The sequence below is a fragment of the Chlorocebus sabaeus genome, chromosome 5 (assembly GCF_047675955.1).
Source record: "Chlorocebus sabaeus isolate Y175 chromosome 5, mChlSab1.0.hap1, whole genome shotgun sequence".
Taxonomy (NCBI): Eukaryota; Metazoa; Chordata; class Mammalia; order Primates; family Cercopithecidae; genus Chlorocebus; species Chlorocebus sabaeus.
The window spans coordinates 504,893-520,043 of record NC_132908.1 but is presented as its reverse complement, the minus strand read 5'-3'; the positions used below and the strand labels follow the sequence as shown (position 1 = coordinate 520,043).

Here is a 15,151-nt window from a genome sequence, read left to right as displayed (position 1 = left end):
CGGCTCCCACAGGGCTGCGCGGCGCCGCCGGGGCGGAAGCTCGGGGCGGTGCCTGCGCGAGGCAGGCCGGGAGTTGTAGTCCTCGGGTGGCGGCCTCCTAGCCCGCAGACCGCCCGGGCCACTCCGCCTGCCCGTGCTGCTGGAGACGGCCGGGCCCCGGGCCTCGGTCCTCGGGAGGCGCCGCGCTCCAGGCTTATCAGGGAGTGGGACGGCCCGAGGTGCTGGGACTACAGCTCCCAGAGGGCCCTGCGAGGGGCACGGAGGGGCGCGGCCTTCCGCCGCGGCGTCGGCGCGTCCGGGGCGCCTCAGTCCGTGGGGCTCGGGGGTGGCCGGGCCGGGGGCGCCCGTGTCCCGCGGGGCTCTGGGCGGGCGCCCTATTGAGGACCCACGACTCCGCCCCGACCGCGCCGTGTTCGCGAGAACCGGAGACCCCTTCGCTCCTCCCAGGGCACCCCTCGCGACGCCGCGTGCTGTGCTTGGTCCCGGCGGCCAAGAGCGGCAGTGGCAACGGGACCGCCCTGGCCCGAGACGCGACCTGGCCTCGTAGCGCCGCTTGGGCACAGCCTCTCTAGGCTCCTTCCTTCTCGGTCGCGGAGGGACGCCATTAAACGGCCACGCCGGCCTCAACCGGGACGCGGCCCACGGCGCCCAGCCAGGGCCTGGGGGAGGGAAGCCGTGGCGACTTCTGGGTCCTCCCAGGCCCCTTGCGCAGGCCTCATTCTCTCCCCAGAGGTCCCCTTCCCGCTGCCCTGAGGCCACTCTCCTGCCAGCAGCTGCTGGGCCGGCTCTGGGGAAAGTGCCTTGGCGTCAAGCTTATCAGGCTGCAGGGTGGGACGCGAGTGCTGAGGGCAGCCAGACTCCCGCTCTTAGGCGCAGATGAGGAGCCTGAGAAGGCAATGGCCCTGCGGGAGAGGGAGACACAGGAGCAGGGCTGGTCAGCAGAGTCCGGAGAGACGGTTTGGTTGTGGTCCGATTCTGTGGCGAGATTTACAAGTGGGAGGTTGGGTGACGATTGCTCCGGGGCCAGAAACTCTAAGCCAGTCTCAGCAAGACCTACAAGGCCAGGGCCAGTGCCCCTGAGGATATTCATGCTCCAGGAAAGCCAAGGATGGGCCTCCGTCATGCTCTACATGGTGCAGTAGGGACACCTGTGTCCCACGTGGAGCTCTGTTTCTAGCTGCAGTCAGGGCAGAAGCTGGCAGGAGGGGTTTACTTCTGTCCTTGGAAGCTTTTGGTAAGGACACTTCATTCCTGTGTCTTGGACACCCCCCTCTAGGTCTGCTGCCCCCTCTGTGAAGACAGGCAGGGCAGCTGGATGCGCCGTTCCCAGCCTATATCCATGCAAAGGCATCCCAAGGGCAGGAAATGCGTCCTTGGGTGCCAGTGGGGGCCTGGGGGCACAGAGGGCTGCAGAGTGAGGGCTGGCTCTCCTCTGGCAGATTACTGGCCAAATGTGGCTTTCGAACCACAGGAGAGGGTGCAGTCAAGGGCTGACTCAGGGACTGCAGGTTCCCTCCCCTTCCCAGTCCTTCCCTGGCACTGCCTAGGTGGCTCCCTGGCCAGGGGCCGGTGATCTAGCCGGCAGAAGGTTCATGGCATTATAACCTCCCAACCAGAGAAGCAGCTGCAGTTGAGCCTGTGGATCTGATGCTGAGGGCCCTGCCAGCTCACTGCAGAGTGGTCAGTTTTGCTAAGCCAGGCCCATTTGGGGTGAGGAGAGGGTGGGAGCACCCCAACCCTCCCCAGTAGCCTGTCATGGTGGAGGAGGAAGCCCATTCACCCAGAAGAGGGCCTCAGGAGGCATCTTCAAGATGACTGAAGTTGCCCTGCACAAGGAGAGAGCTGGAAGGAATGGGTGCGATGAGAGAGAAGAGAGACATCAGGCACACAGGCGTGAATTGTAAATGCCTGCACAGCAGAAGGTAAGTGACTCTGGATTATCCAGACCATTGACCGAGCCCTGCTCCATGCCAGTGCAGTCCTGGCCTGAGGACACAACCCTCACATCCAGACAGACCTGAGCAGTTAATGCACGTGCGCAGAAGAGCCAAGAGGTGAGCCATGAATCCCCCCTTGAGGAGAAGACGATGGGGGGGGGGGGGCAAACAGAAAGAACTGAGACTGGAGGCATCTGTTTAGGCACCCAGAGAAAGTCCCACTTGGACAGAGCAGCAAATAGAACAGACCCCAGTGCCATCATGGAGCCCAGACTTGAGCACACAGGGACCTTGGCGTAGCACGAGGGTGCCAAGGCCTGCAGGTGGCCGACTTGTGTGCTCTGGTGCCATGCTCAGATTTGACGGGATGACCCTGTTATCACCTGCTTTGTGAGCCACACAGGCCTGGGCAACACAGATAGTGAGACCCGTCTCCACTTAAAAGATAATTAGGCAGGTGTGGTGGTGCATGCTTGTGGTTCCTGCTACTCGGGAGGCAGAGGCAGGAGCATCGCTTGAGTCTGGGAGGTTGAGGTTGCAGTGAGCTGGGATGGCACATGGCACTCCAGCCTGGGTAACAGAGCGAGCCCGTCTCAAAAAAACAACGGGTGGCCCAACAGGTGAAAACAATGGACGAGGCCCCGGGAGAAGTCCATGCCCTTCTCTGGACCACTGCCTCCCAGCTCCTGGACTGCCAGCAGGTAGAGGGGCCAGGATGCCGTCCGGGGGGCCTGCTGAGGGGGTCCAACCTTCCTATACCTGCCCTTTAGCAGAGGCAGGCTGGGGCGGTCCTCATGTGAGGGGCTCTTGTTCCAGGGCAGGGGCAGAGCCGCTCCACTCCATTCTGCCAGGCAAGACTCCTTAGTGCTCTTCCGTTGGGCAGAACTGACCAAGACTCAGAACATTCAATGTCAGGAGCCAGCTGGGGACAGGATCTGCCTGCACAGTTGAGGGTGGGGGGGGGGACGACACTCCAGAGGGACACGTTCAGGCCTCCCGGGGGGGTGCGGGCTTCTGGGCACGTCCACCAGGCATGCACACTGGCCACCCCACCCTGCTCTCGCTCACTGACAAGGTCTCTGGCAGCCCTTACGGGAATGTTTCCATTTCATCCTGTGTCCTCCTGTCTCAAACTCCTTTGGGCTAGAGACCCCAATGGGTCATCGAGGTGGGGCCAGCTGGACTGTGTACAGGCTCCACATTTAAAATATAGCATGGAAATGAAACTGAGGTGCTCCTAGACCACAGTGGGGTATAAGATGGAAGCTGCTCCCCTTCCCCTCCCTGGCTCTGGCCTGGAAGCATGTAATGAGTCCCTCTCCCCACCTCCAGCCTCTCCCTCTAAGCAGGAATGGGCCCTGCTGGCACCACACAGAGACCCCTACGCAGGTGAGAGAGCAGGCCCTTTTCCTGGGAGCAGGAACTTGGCCTTGGACATGCCCACACCACCCATGTCACTCCTCAGTTCTAACTCATGAAGCAACCAGGGTTCCGGGCTCTGTGACCTGGAATCACTCTGCTGCACCTGCACTGAGGGTTCACGCACTCCTCACTGTAGGCCACGCCTGGTCCTCTTCCGGTCACCAGCCCACAGGCAGCAGCTGGGCTGAGGGGATGACAGACCTGGGTCCTCAGCCTCCCTGGGCCTTGGTTTCTCCATCTGCATCTGAGAGTGATGGGCAGGCGGGCATCTCGGGCGGGGACAGGAGAGGGAGAGATGCAGATGCAGTCTGCTTCCCGGATGCCAGACCAAGTGGTCTAGTTTTCAAGGCTTGTGTTTTAGGGGGACTCTTGATCAGATGGGACCACTCCCCACAGGCCATTCCTTGTGGCTGCAGTGGCACTAAGCTCTCAGACTGCCTGGCTGCCCCTGTGACCTCAGGAGCCCACTCCCATCGGGCCCTGCCTTCTCGCCTTCCTATGCCTCTGGTGCTGGTCCTGTGTCTGCCCCCTCTTCTGGGGGATGTTCTCCCACCACCCTGCACATCACTGCCCTTTTAAATTCTTTTTGAAATGGGGTCTTGCTCTGTCGCCCAGGCTGGAGTGTAGCGGTGTGATCATAGCTTCACTGTAACCTCCATCTCCTGGGCTCAAGCAGTTCTCCCACCTCAGCCTCCCAAGGAACTGGGACTACAAGTATGCACCACCAAGCCTGGCTAATTTATTTTTTAGAGGTGGGGCCTTGCTATGTTGCCCAAGCTGGTCTTAAACTGCCGGGTTCAAGCGATCCTCCTGCCTTGGCCTCCCAAAGTGCTGAGATTATAGCGTGAGCCTCTGTGCCCTGCCCCCCCCTTCTTCTCTTCATCCTGGGGACATGCTTCATCCTGGGGACATGCTGACAGCTCTCCTGACATGGGACGTACATCCCCAGAGGCGCGGATACTGACCCAGAGCTGTGATGCCCACACAGCCCTGTGCTGCCCCCTTTCCCCGGCCCCACCTTGACGCTGTCTCAGCAACTCGTGAGGATCCAGAACCTCGCCAGAAAGCTGCCAGGCTCTGCTGGACCTGGAGGTGCAATCCTGCAGCCTTGGAAGGATCTTGGTCTGACCAAGCTGCAGAGCCAGGCAGGTCTCCTGGGTTCTGAGCTCAGACAACTGATGGCCCCGGATGCCTTGAGGGAAGCTGGGCCCGGCCCACAAGACTCCCACCCCACCCTGTGGCCCCCCTGGAGGAAGGAGCCAGCCTCTGCGTGTGCAGTAACAGCTTTAATCTGTGGTGGCCCCTGCCCTCCTGCATCCAGGCAGGAAGAGCCGTTTCTTGAGGAATTAAAGCAGAGCGTTTCCCACACTGTCTCCTGGGAGTCCATGCTTATAGCGACGGCACTGCTGAGTGGTGCCGTGTCACCAGGGCTGGGCCTGGGCACAGAGAGGCAGGGTGCCAGTCTTTATATATTATACATATATATATATATATATATTTCATGTGTATACACAGATAGTTTTCTCTCTTGAAAGTATTAAAAAATTGATCAACCTTCAATCTATAAAAAATACCTACTCTACATGATAGAAAAATTTCTCCTCCAAGTTTACACTGATTTACACCCAAGGCTTTCCCCAAATGTACAATAGGAGGCGACCTCTTACATCCTAGCATGGAAGGCGGTGGATGCGGGGCCACACAGGTGCACGCACGCACGCACACATGCGCACACTCAACGCAGCAGGTGGCCAGTCTTGGTGATGGGGTCTGGGCCCACCCGGGAATGCTGGGGGTCGGGGGCGGGCCCACAGCCCTGCGGGGTGACACCGCTGCGCCTGGGGTGTGGACCCGAGAAGCGCAGCCCCTCCCGCTCTGCTGTGAGTCTTCCCTGCCCTCTCCCTCCTACAACACGCACCCTCGGGGAAGAACCACGATTTCTAAGTGAGACACAAACAAGAAAACAGGGTTCCCGATGTTTGGACTCTGGCCTGGGAAGTGCGTGGGGAGGGTGTGGCCTTTAGGAGGCCAGGTCAGGCCGCACCTGTGGAGAAGCAGCACCTGGGAGCCAGAGGGGCCTGCAGCATCCACCCCACCCAGGGAGAGAGCGCCACACAGCTGTAATCTCAGGTCCTGATGTCGGAGTGGAGGGCCCCAGTGGCTCCTGCCCGACCCCCATAGGTGGTCAGAGCCCCCAGGGGTTACTGCAGCGAGGAATGGGCCATGGGAACAGCCACATGGCCTGGAGGCCCCAGAGCTGGACTGAGGTGACCACATCTGACTGGGCAATGGCCCAAGCAGCGTAGGTAGAGCTGGGGAAACGCACCAGCTTTGCCCACCCGTCCTTCCCGCACCACCATGTCTGAGGTGAGGGTCCGGGAGCCCGTCAGCCATCAGGAGCGGCTCAGCATGGGTGAAACGGCACCAGGGTACTTGTGCGGGTGGCTTAGGCAACAGCACCCCTGGAAGGACCCGTTTTCTTCCTTTCTTCCCAATAGGGCTGCATGTGGAAAGAGGGACCACCACAAGGAGGCCACAACGGGGCTCACCCCACACCTCTGCACAGAGAGGCTCTCCAGCCCATCCTGCCGAACTGAAGTATAGGTGTTCACGGCCAGGGTGACTTAGGGCTGGAAAGCTCTGGGACCCCCAAAAGGTCAGCGCTGATGGATGGCCCTGCCACAACCCTCACCCTCTGTGGACCCCGGGCCCTGGGACTTCCCTTTCTCCCTCTCCTCTCCACCACCCTCTGCCCCTTTGGCAGCCCCTGTCTTTGGCGGCCCCAGCCCAGCTGCATGAGGACTCCCTGCATGCTCTGGGCCCTGTCGGCTGTGGGACCTGCTGGTCTTGGCTCCTCACGGTGTGACGGGACCACTCCAGGGTGTTGGAGTCCCGAATCCAGCCCAGGCTGGGCCTTCCTGCCTCTACTTGACCTCCAGGATGGACGGGTTGGTCTCCATGATGGCCACGATGATCCTGTCGATGTAGTCCTGCAGGCGGAAGTTGATCTCCTCCTGCTTCTGAATTGCCTCCATGAGCTGTAGGGCGAGCAGGCAGTCAGAGCTGAGGCGCACGGGCCACAGGCCACAGTGCATAAACCACAGCACACAGACACTGTGGGTTGTAAACCCCAGGCCACACTGTGCAGGCATGGGATGTGTTACCTCATCTCGGGAGACAGAGCTGATCTCTGCAGCCAGGGACTCAGAAAAGGCTGTGGAGAAGAGGCTCTTCGCGCCCTGGATGCTGAGGGTAATGATCTGCCCGTTCAGCTCCTCGTTCTGCTCCTTAAGGTTGCGGTTGTCCTGGGAGGGCACAGCAACATCACTACTGGGCTGTGGCCCCTGCTGATGGCTGAGCAGGGACAAGGACTGCCCAGGGAAAAAGGTCTCCAGCTCAGATGCTAACCCTCCATGTCCCCACCTTCCCAACCAGCCTTGTGGAACATTCTGCAGGAATGTGAGGGAGGGAGGCCCAGGCCTGCCCACCTGCTTCAGCCTGCGGACCTCCTGCTCCAGCTCGCTCTCCCGGGCGCGACTGTGGTACTCCTGCAGGCCCATGCTGCTGCTGCGGCCCCGCCGCTGCTCAGCCTCCAGCTTCAGGAGCTGCAGGTGCTCCAGCTGCTTTCGGAGGTCCTCGATCAGCTGCAGGGCAACCGCCAGGTGAGCCGGGGAGCCTGGGCTCCCAGGGGACACCATCAGCCATCACTTGGCTGTAGAACCTCAGGGTTGATCTGGCTGTCTCTCGGGAAGACGACACACACCAGCGGCTATGTCCAAAGCACACAGCCAAAAGCTAGCGTCTTAGGAAACAAAGGCTTCCCCTGGGGCAGGCTGGGGACAGGACTGGCATGGGGCAGGGTGGGTGCCAGCTCACCTCCTGTGTGGCCTCCTTGTCCCTCTGGAACTGGTGCCTCTCGTGACTCAGCCTGTCCCCCATCCTCCTCTTGTTCTCCTGCTCTTCACTGAGCCGCAGCGTCAGTGACTCTATCTCATCCAACAGCCTCTGCTTCTCCTGCAGGGGTGGACAGCTGCCCTGGATGTGCGTTGCCCTCCCACCTGTGCATGCAGCTTGCCCCGGTCGTCTGTCCCTCCAATCTCTGAGTCTCCCAAACAGCAGCATGGTAGCCCCCACGTTGGAGCGCAACAGGGCTGGGTCTGAGCCTTCCTGCCTCTCAGTGGAGGTCAAGGCCACCTGCCTCTGGGCGCCTCACACACACAGGCCATGAGGGCCATTTCTCGTGAGGGGCAGGAAGGACCTTTGTGTGGACAGGACCTGACTCAGTGGCTGTGGGCAGCTCCAGCCGGGCTCCTCTGGTTCACGGGAGCCAGGGCCCAAGTGCTCTGAGAATATCCTTCCTGGGAGCTTCCCAGAGCACAGCTGGTGAGGTGGGGGGAGGGAGGTCTCACAGTGATGAGCTGGGGTGCAGGAACCCCACATGCAGCCTCTGCCTCCACGTCTGCAGGGGTCAGGGTGTGAGTGGCTGGCTGATGCCTTCCCCTTGGAGGACAATTCCCAGATTCAGAGCCCTGGGTCCATCTAGGAGTGAGCCTCTGGGCCCTGCTCCTGTGGGTGGAACAGTGCCTTCAGGTCCAGTGCCTTCCAGTGGCCTGGGCCCTGAGCTGGCCCTCTTCCCTCACACACAGCACGGCATCCTGCTCAGCACAGAGGTCAGGGCTACCTCGGCTGCCCGACAGGCAGGGCACGGGCTGGGCCCACTAGCCACAGCTCCAGGCGGTAGGCAGCTCACCTCCTCCAGGCGCTCAATGTTGGCCTTCAGACAGGGCGTGCAGGACCGGAGCTCACTGTTCTCCTCGTCCAGTTGCTGTAGCCTGGGACACGAGAGCAAAGCTGAAACTCACTCCAGGAAGCATGGCTCTACAGGCCCAGGGTGCCCCGTGTCTCAGGGAAACCCTGCTGGGCCGCTCTGTGACACACAGACACCCCCAAATGACCAGGGCCAGTCCTTAGGTGCCCACCCAAGTGCTCCAGGCAGAGCTTTTCCGTCATCTTTGAAGGTTTTTATTTTTTATTATTTTATTGTATTTATTTATTTATTTATTTTGAGACGGAGTCTCACTCTGTCGCCCAGGCTGGAGTGCAGTGGCGCAATCTCGGCTCACTGCAAGCTCTGCCCCCCAGGTTCACGCCATTCTCCTGCCTCAGCCTCCCATGCAGCTGGGACTACAGGTGCCCGCCACTGCGCCCAGCTAATTTTTTTAAAATTTTTATTAGAGACGGGGTTTCACTGTGTTAGCCAGGATGGTCTTAATCTCCGGACCTCGTGATCCGCCCGTCTCGGCCTCCCAAAGTGCTGAGATTACAGGTGTGAGCCACCGTTCCCGGCCTTATTTTTTATTTTATTTATTTTATTTATTTTGAGGAGGAGTCTCACTCTGTCACCAGGCTGGAGTGCAGTGGCACAATCTTGGCTCACTGCAACCTCCACCTCCTGGGGTTCAAGCGAGTCTCCTGCCTCAGCCTCCTGAGTAGCTGGGATTACAGGCGCCCGCCACCAAGCCTGACTAATTTTTGTATTTTCAGTAGAGACGGGATTTCGCCATGTTGGCCAGGCTGGTCTTGAACTCCTGACTTCAGGTGATCCACCCGCCTCAGCCTCCCAAAGTGCTGCAGTTACAGGTGTGAGCCACCGCACCCGGCCCTCTTCTCTGTTTATTAATAGTCATTTATTTGTGTCACGATAGACTCATGAACTTTATGTTTTGGATTGTAATCCAATGCTATCACTATGAGTTTGTTACTTGAACTGTTCCAGCTTTGGCGTCTGGCAACTCCTTCAGCTGGCCCGTGTCCCTCTGACATACCCTGTGTCTGTGCTCACGGCAGGGGGGCGTTTAGTGTAAGCACTTCCTCATTTTCAGATGCTACACACTGCTGCAGGCTCAGCCTGCCTTTTCCTGTCCCAGCCTCAGAACTGGCCATTTCTCCAAGGAACCCTGGATCTTCTCCATAATCTAGTTGTCCTCACTATCCTGTTACCCTGCCATCCCTTCTAATTCAACCTAACCTGCACCCACACCCAGAATTTGGTGTAAGATGGAAACCCAGGGGCAGCACAGGGCTGGCGGGGGAAGGGGTTCAGGTGTCCTCTACCCAGGAGGGTATAAGATGGAAACCCAGGGGCAGCACAGGGCTGGGCGGGAAGGGCTTCAGGTGTCCTCTACCCAGGAGGGGACTTGCTCTTGCTTTGCAGAACTGATGACTGAGACCAGGGGCAAAGCAGATGCAACCCCTTCCCAAGAGCACCCGCTGGCCTCTGCACCGCCAGGGAGGCCACGGGGTGCCCAGGACAGGCGTGCTCCCAGGGACTTGTCTGGGGCTGGTCAGACCCTTGGCCACAGGCGTTCGTCAGGAGGACAAGGGCACTCCGTGGTGTCACTCCGGTGTGTGTTGGTGCTCTGCAGTCTCGACTCCTCCTCTAGAGTGGAGATGGGTGTGACCCAGCTGTATGTGGGCGGGAACCCTCCTGTGTGAGCCTCGCCTTCACCCAACTTCCACGGTTCCTGGTGCTACCCACTTCTGAGCCTTCATGTACCAAGATGCAAACCCCGGTACGTGGCGCCTGCGTGGCTGCCCCGAGATGCAAACCCCAGTACGTGGCGCCTGTGTGGCTGCCCCGAGATGCAAACCCCGGTGCAGCTGCTGGTGCAGGGTGTTGTGTGTGTGAGGAGTGTGTGCAGCTGTGCTTTCTGGGCTACACCTTTGCCATCTGCCTTTCCTGCTGTTTTGCTGACCAGAGCATAATAAGTTCCATTCTCCACCTCTAACCCTGGAGTCCAGATGGCTCTACCTACAGTGGTTTTCTCCTTTCAGAGTAACACTTGCATGTTTTCTTCATAATTATTGAAAGCAAATTATGTGTTAATTCTATTGAATTTCAAAACTACAGACATGCAAAGAGAAGAAAATAAAGAGCTGCACAGCTTCACGCACAGCAGCACTGCCCTCCTGAAGCCTGACCCCTCTTTCTTTCCTCCTTGCCCCAGTCTCTCACTGTCCATCAGACGCACTCAGCTCTGCCCAGCGCTGGGGTCAGTCTTTCTGCCTTCTTTCCTTTCAGTATCAGGCTCGGGGGAGTCTACTCACATTTTTTGGAAGGACGAGCTATGCTACATGGCACAAGTGAAGGCTTCCCTGGGCTTCCTTGGCTCACATGCTGCTAGAAAGCACCACACACCAGGGCCACGTTCACCCAGTTCACTCTGTGCCTGATGATGGGTCATGTACCCCAACGCCAGGGGTTCAGCAGGTGCCATAACCCGCAAATCAGGCCCTGGCCTCTGTGGACATGCCACTGTGGCCCCATCAGCCTTCACTCCAGCTCTCTATAGCCTGCCAGGGGCTCCCATACTTTCTGGAGGCCCCTGGGGGCCCCACTCCCAGAGGTACCTGGCCTTTCCTAGAACCTCTTCCAGGCCCTGTGTCCTGAGATTCAGATCTCTGCCTGTGACCTTCGTACAGCCCCATTCTGCTGATGACACATATTCTTCTTTCCTGGTCCCTAAACAAGGATGTCCAAAGTTCCGGTCTCTCCACTCCTCCATCTTCTCTATGCCCTTTCAGCTTTAACTTTCATCTCTACTGAGGCCTCACGCCTGAAATCCAGCTGTTTTCTAGGCACTGCAACTGCAAAGACAGCCAGCCCTGCTGCTCCCAGGAGGTTCCGATGCAGGTGCTGGGGGTCCTGCCTCCAGGCCCTCTGCTCCTGAGGGACCCCGGACTGAGACTGTCATTGCACTGACTGGGGTCTTCCTGTACACCAGATGGACAGAGGCCAAGCTGGGGAAGTCCCCAAGATGCCAGAGGCTTCTGTGCTGGGTTGACTGCAGGTTGCTGACCTGGGGCTGCAGGGGCCTCTGAGGGCCTGAGGAGCCCTGAGAACCACAAGGTTGCTGGTGGCCACTCCAAGAAGCTGCAGGAGACTGACAAGGTCCAGAACACGGTGGCACTGTCCCCAAGGGCTTAGGGCGGGTAGGCGGCTTGCTCACAAGAGGCAGTGACACTGGGCCCTGCTTGCTCCCTGAGGGCCTCGTGAGACCCCTATCTTGTGCCCCTCCACACCAGAGCACACAGAGGAGGCAGGATGTCCACACAGCTGTGCCTCAACCTCAGCCCCAGTGGACAGGTCCCACGGGAGGTGCTCCCTGGTGCTCACAGACGAGATACGTACTTTAATTTGGAGCCCACTCAACTGTACTGTGCCAAGGCCAGGGGAGAACACTGTCCTGGCTGCCCTGACCTTGCTCCCCAGAAGACGGCGCCCCACTGCGATGGCAGGCACGGAGGCCTCCCTGTGCAGGGCATCCCGCACAGCTCTCTGCGTGCAGGCTCCTTCCTGCCACCCACTTTTGAAAATGCCTAGGAGCTCTTCATAGATAAGGCAAGTATCTTAGCTTTAAGAGCTGGAAGGAACACAAGCAAAAGAACCTGAAATCTCTTTATGAATATTTAAAACAACTGTTATTTCAAAATCTAAAAGTACTACATGCTCAGTTTAAAGAAGCCACATGAGGTGGTTCAGGCCCATAATCCCAGCACTTTAAGAGGCTGAGGTGGCTCTGCTGAGAGTATGGAGAGGAAAAAAAAACGACAACCAAAAACACCAACAACAGCAACAAAACGAGGCCAAGGTGGGAGAATCGCTTAAAGCTAAGAGTTCAAGACCAGCCTGGGCAACATAGCAAGACCTCATCTCTACCAAAAATGAAAAGTTAGCCGGGTATGATAGAGCACACTTACAGCCCCAGTGACTCGGGGGCTGAAGCAGGAGGATTGCTTGAGCCCAGGGGTTCAAGGCTACAGTGAGCCATGACAGAGCCACTGCACTCCAGCCAGGGCACAGAGCAAGACCCCATCTCAAAACAGACAAACAAAAAACTGTATAAAACAACTTCCTCCACTCTCACTACCCAGACACACAAGAAGGACAGACAACTCTAGATTCCTCTGATTATAGGTATTTTAAGTTACCTGATGCTTTTTACTTTTACAGAACCGTTCCTTGCAAATGTATTTGTAAACACATACCAGGAATCCACAGCATGAGTTCCCAGATGGAGAGGTACGCGAGGCACTGTGCTGCTTTAATATTAGTTTGTGCCTTGGCTGGCATGGTGGCTCACGCCTGTAATCCCAGCACTTTGGGAGGGCGAGGTGAGAGGATTGATTGAGCCCAGGAGTTCAAGACCAGCCTGGGCAACACAGCAAGAACCCCCATCTCTATTAAAAATAATGATGTTTTGGCTGGGCACAGTGGCTCACACCTGTAATCCCAGCACTTTGGGAGGCTGAGGCAGGTGGATCACCTGAGGTCAAGAGTTCAAGACCATCCTGGCCAACATGGTGAAACCCCATCTCTGCTAAAAATACAAAAAATAGCCGGATGCAGTGGTGCGAGCCTGTAGTCCCAGCTACTAGGGAGGCTGAGGCAGGAGAATTGCTTGAACCAAGGAGATGGAGGTTGTGGTGAGCTGAGATCGCCCCCTGCACTCCAGCCTGGAAGACAGGGCGACACTTGGTCTCAAAAAAAAAAAAAAAAAAAAAAAGGCCAGGTGCGGGGGTTCACGCCTATAATCCCAGCACTTTGGGAGGCCAAGGTGGGTATATCATGAGGTCAGGAGATCGAGACCATCCTGGCTAATACTGTGAAACCCGTCTCTACTAAAAATACAAAAAATTAGGCAGGTGTGATGGTGGGCGCCTGTAGTCCCAGCTACTTGGGAGCCTGAGACAGAAGAATGACGTGAACCTGGGAGGCGGAGCTTGCAGTGAGTCGAGATTGCACCACTGCACTCCAGCCTGGGTGACAGAGCAAGACTCCATCAAAAAAAACAAAAATTAAAAAATAAGGCCGGGCGCGGTGGCTCAAGCCTGTAATCCCAGCACTTTGGGAGGCCGAGATGGGCGGATCATGAGGTCAGAAGATTGAGACTATCCTGGCTAACACGGTGAAACCCCGTCTCTACTAAAACTACAAAAAAACTAGCCGGGCAAGGTGGCGGGCGCCTGTAGTCGCAGCTACTCGGGAGGCTGAGGCAGGAGAATGGCGTGAACCTGGGAGGCGGAGCTTGCAGTGAGCTGAGACCCGGCCACTGCACTCCAGCCCCGGCGACAGAGCGAGACTCTGTCTCAAAAAAAAAAAAAAAAAAAGTAAAAAAATTAAAAATAATTTTTCCCTTTATTATATATATATATATTTTTTTTTTTAATTAAATTGTTTTTGGAGATGGAGTCTCACTCTGTCATCCAGGTTAGAGTTCAGTGGCACAATCTCAGCTCACTGCAACCTCTGCCTCTGGGTTTAAGTGATTCTCATGCCTCGGCCTCCCAAGTAGCTGAGATTACAGGCCCGTGCCACCATGCCTGACTTTTTTTTTTGTTTGTTTAGTAGAGACAGGGTTTTACCTTGTTGGCCAGGCTGGTCTTGCACTCCTGACCTCAAGTGATCCACCCACCTCGGCCTCCCAAAGTGCTGGGATTACAGGCGTGAGCCGCTGTGCCCTGCCTCCTTTATGATATATTTTAATATAGTATCGTTAATCTTCTTCCTTTTTGTTTTCCCACTTTTTCTGACTCATCCAAGGCTATGTCTCCAGATGAATGTAAAAGTAATTTTGTCAAGTTCCCTTAAAAAAAGATTGGTATTTTATGCAAAAAAATTAGCTGGGTGTGGTGGCAGGCACCTGTAGTCCCAGCTACTTGAAAGGCTGAGGCAGGAGAATGATGTGAACCCGGGAGGCACAGCTTGCAGTGGGCTGTAATCGCGCCACTGCACTCCAGCCTGGGGGACAGAGCAAGACTCTGTCTCAAAAAAACAACCCCAAAAAACAAAAAAAAAAAACAAAAAAAAATTAGTGTTTTAAACAGACTAGATATATTGTAGACATAGATTTAGAGAAACCAATACCCACACAGGGTCAGTCTTTGAACTGATTCCTTGTGGCTTTTTGGGGAGTTTTTAAGGTCTTCACCACATAGCTTTTCCCCTTTTTCTAAAATTCAGGTTATTCCTAGCCACTACAGCGTTCTGGGGTGGGCAGGCTGTCGAGGAACCTCTCCTACCTGGCCTGCAGCTTTCTAGGGTGGGTAGGCTGTCAAGAAACTTCTCCTACCTGGCCTGCAGGTTCTCGATCTCGATGCTCTTCTCCCTCTCCATCTTGCACAGGAGCTCCTTCTGCCGCCGGGTCTCTTCCAGGACCATCTCGCAGGCTCTCAGCTCCTGCTCCTTCAGCTGCTCCTCCAGGGCGTTTGCTCTTGAAAGGCAAAAGGAGGAGCTGAGCTGTCTCCAGGCAGGGTGTGCAGTGGCTCCACCCATGCCCAGAAGCTGCCTCAGGACCTCCAGAGAACCTGCCACCACCTGGGAGGAGGGCCGAGAAGGGCATCCCCGAGCTCTGGTCAAGGCAGTTCCGAAGCAGCGCACACACCCCCAGATAGCCTCGCCTCCCACACTAAAGGCACCTGGCAGTGACCAGAGCAGTGTCCACTGCACCCCGGCCCAGGTGATACCCACAGGCACTGCCCGCTTGTGCTGTGTGGACTGCAGCACCCCGAGGGCCCGAGCCCGCCAGGTGACCACCCCTGGTGCACTCTGTTCATGCAGCTGCTCCACCTGCGGCCACTACACACAATGAGTGAGTTCAGGGCCCCAGAGGCACGGAGCCTCGGAGCCTCGGGAAGGAGCGTGAAGGTACCAGGGTCCAAGGGCCACAGCATTTCCAGGAAGTGAGTGTCTGATGAAGCACATGGCCCGTGGCAGCTGAACACCGGGGAAC

At 57.3% G+C, this 15,151-nt stretch overlaps 1 protein-coding gene across 2 annotated transcripts in view; it reads right to left on the bottom strand.

Moving 5' to 3' along the window:
* Nucleotides 1-4,626: 4,626 nt before the first annotated feature.
* RAB11FIP3 (RAB11 family interacting protein 3) overlaps nucleotides 4,627-15,151 on the bottom strand; it is a 97,889-nt gene continuing 87,364 nt past the window's right edge. For both annotated transcript variants that reach the window (XM_007980131.3, XM_007980139.3), the window contains 6 exons: nucleotides 14,492-14,632; nucleotides 8,110-8,191; nucleotides 7,236-7,373; nucleotides 6,848-7,003; nucleotides 6,524-6,664; nucleotides 4,627-6,397 (listed from right to left, as the gene is read on the bottom strand). In XM_007980131.3, the coding sequence (XP_007978322.3) occupies nucleotides 6,284-6,397; nucleotides 6,524-6,664; nucleotides 6,848-7,003; nucleotides 7,236-7,373; nucleotides 8,110-8,191; nucleotides 14,492-14,632 (772 nt within the window). In that variant the 3' untranslated portion in view covers nucleotides 4,627-6,283. The remainder of the gene's footprint in view (nucleotides 6,398-6,523; nucleotides 6,665-6,847; nucleotides 7,004-7,235; nucleotides 7,374-8,109; nucleotides 8,192-14,491; nucleotides 14,633-15,151) is intronic.